Source organism: Quercus lobata, chromosome 6 (genome assembly GCF_001633185.2).
Source record: "Quercus lobata isolate SW786 chromosome 6, ValleyOak3.0 Primary Assembly, whole genome shotgun sequence".
Taxonomy (NCBI): Eukaryota; Viridiplantae; Streptophyta; class Magnoliopsida; order Fagales; family Fagaceae; genus Quercus; species Quercus lobata.
In genome coordinates this window covers 6186404-6189342 of record NC_044909.1, presented here as the reverse complement: position 1 = coordinate 6189342, position 2939 = coordinate 6186404, and the positions used below count along the sequence as shown (strand labels likewise).

Genomic DNA, 2939 nt, shown 5'->3' with positions numbered 1-2939 from the left:
CTTTCAAGGGCTGATCTTTGCTATCTGCCTCTATTTGGGAAGTGCATTTTGCACGTTTTTCAATGGAAGCATTTTTTTTTATAAGTCCCGTGCACTATTTACAGGACTTATAAGTACCTTTATTTAGCATTTTTTTCTTTAAAACTGGATCCTACAGTACTATTTACACTTTTAAAATTTATTTTGCTACAATGTTTTTAGTTTTCAGCATTTAGCAATAAGTGATATCCAAACATACTCTTTATGTAAACGCGATTGGCCAGTTGATAAAATTTATAATCCCGTGGTAGTATGCTCATAAACCCATATGGATATCCTGTAGTAGATAAATGATCCTTCCATACCAATTCCATTTACCAGAAGATTGATGAATTTCTTCTTAGTTAATTGTCTAACTAGTTTCAATAAATAATCGGACAACAAACTCATAAAAAAAATAAAATAAAATAAAATAAATTGGACAACAAGCATTCTCTACTTCCAAGTTCTAAATGCTCCTTTTAAGAAGAAAAATATATAAAAATTGGACATGCATACAAGTAAAAATGCATTTCCACAAATAAATTTCATGGTGCAGGCCTAACTGGCCTTTTCTTAAAACTACCTACAAAGCCATGTAATGAGACAAACAAAGGGTTTATTAGCATGAAATCGCAATTAGTCATCGTTCCATCATTCCCTGCCCAATACATTGTTCTTTCCAGTTTGCATAAACGACATAACCCAAAGATTGTACACAATAAATTTCATGGTGCAGGCCTAACTGACCTTTTCTTAAAAACTACCAACAGAGCCATGTAAAGAGACAAGGGTTTATTAGCATGAAATTTCAATCAGTCATCGTTCCATCACTCCCTGCTCAATACATTGTTCGTTCCAGTTTGCATAAACGACATAACCCAAAGGTTGTACACAATATGCATATTCATCTCTACACCATAAAGACTTCAAATGGAAGGAGCAGAGTTTGCAGGAACAAACTTAATTGAAACACTGTTGACACAGTGGCGTTCATCAGTAGGAGTTTTGAATCCCTCCCCCTTGAAAACATGACCCAAGTGCCCACCACAAGCTGTGCATGTAATCTCAGTTCTCCTCCCATCTGGGTCCGGCTGCATAGTTGTTTTATTGTAATCAGTAACAATAAAAAATGTTGCACATCAACAATCACAAATATTAGCACATGAGGAATAGACTCACAGTGCGAGTTATGGCTCCAGGGTAACCCTCAAAGAAAGCAGGCCAACCACAGCCGGAGTTAAATTTGGTAGTGGACTTATAAAGTGGTGTTCCACAACCAGCACAGCTGTAAATCCCTTCTTCATAGAACTTGTCATATTCCCCAGTGCCTTTCAGCCTGTAAATTATTCACTGTTAGTATGCCGACAGTCCAAACTCGTCTAATAGAAGAATCCTTATCCCTACAAATCCTGCACCAACTGCACCTGCAGTTAGTCATACACTAAAGGGCCGCCTAATCCTTAAAATGAGAGGAGAAATATAACCAAGCTACAATGCCATTGGTATCTTAAATTATAAGACATAATTGAGTGTGTTCGTGTAGCAACATGCCAAATAGCTTATTTTTGTTGGCTTATTGGGATTAAAAGATAAGCTGGGCGAAAAAGTACAACTGTACCTAGAGAAAGTAAAGTTTTAGAAAGTTATAAGTCAAAAGAACTAAATACAAGCTTAATGAGATGAAAATAAACTGTAGCAAACAGTTGATTACTTGTGGCAATGTGAGTGTGTCTATGAGATCTTGTTGCAAGAAAACATTTTACAGGAATTACATACCTACATGATCAATTTTTTTTTTTTTTTCTATATATATTAAGCCAGCTTTCTCTCAAAACAATTTTGGACATGTAAACCAAGAGCCTAGGGCCCTAGTAGCCGCTGAAGCTCTCTTCTGGTATAAATAAGTAGTAACACCATGAATAGCAACACCACTGAAATTGGGGCAAAGACTAGTAACGGACGGGTTGGGGTCGGGTCAATTGGGTTGCGAGTCAAAACGGTTTTTATCAAAACTGGTCATTTTAAGCGGGTTAAAAATGGGTTCGGTCGGGTTAGACTACCTATCAATCATCAACCAAACCCCCCAGACCCTGCAGATCTGCAGAGCCTTGTACACTGAGTAAATATCAACAATCCAAAACATAAACAATATACAGGAACAAATCATGTACCATATATTTGATCAATGAACCGTGCTCAACAAAAAGAAATCTAAGCTGCAAACATAACTAGACAAAAAGAAAAATCAAAGCCAGCTAATTCATCAGAAATTATATAATATGATATTCTAAGAAACCGATCATACAGCCCAAAATGCCAAACACCCATTAATTAAAGTCAAACCCTTCACAAAAATCATCCACTGAAATTCAAGAAGATCAAACAAAGACGTGGCAAAAAACGACATGACTAAGAAGACAAAGACAGGGAATTTACTCTGTCCCTTTCTCGCGAAGAATCCGAAACTGCTCAGGAGAGAGAACAGCCCTCCACTCCTCCTCAGTTTTCTGAACCGAACCTTCAGGTGCAGCCATGTCCAACAACACTGCTACTCACAATTACCCTCTCTCTCTCTCTCTCTCTCTCTCTCTCTCTCTGACCCTTTTTTTCATTTTATAGTGAATTCAGACACAAAATCTTGATTCACAAAATGAATGTGGACTGAAAATTGGGACGTGTGAAAATACATTTTCCTCCAACATTTTGGGGCCATTTTAATACATTTAAGTTGTCAATTCGGTCCATTAACTCATAAAAGACAAATAGTCTTAACTGGTAAAAAATGTCCGATGATAAAGATACGTGGGTAAAATTATAGTATTTTTTAAGGTAAATTTTAGGGGGAAAACATTCGGTATTTAGATATGTAGACTCTTTTTGGAATGACAAATTTGAATTCTAACCTAAAATCAAGTTTA

The 2939-nt window shown here is 36.5% G+C and overlaps 1 protein-coding gene across 1 annotated transcript; it reads right to left on the bottom strand.

Moving 5' to 3' along the window:
• Positions 1-620: 620 nt before the first annotated feature.
• On the bottom strand, positions 621-2632 carry LOC115951007 (peptide methionine sulfoxide reductase B5-like). Its single transcript, XM_031068313.1, has 3 exons — positions 2458-2632; positions 1201-1357; positions 621-1112 (listed from the first exon to the last, which is right to left on the bottom strand). Exons 1-3 carry the CDS (start codon positions 2553-2555, stop codon positions 948-950), a joined length of 420 nt encoding a protein of 139 aa, XP_030924173.1. The 5' UTR covers positions 2556-2632; the 3' UTR covers positions 621-947.
• Positions 2633-2939: the final 307 nt, after the last annotated feature.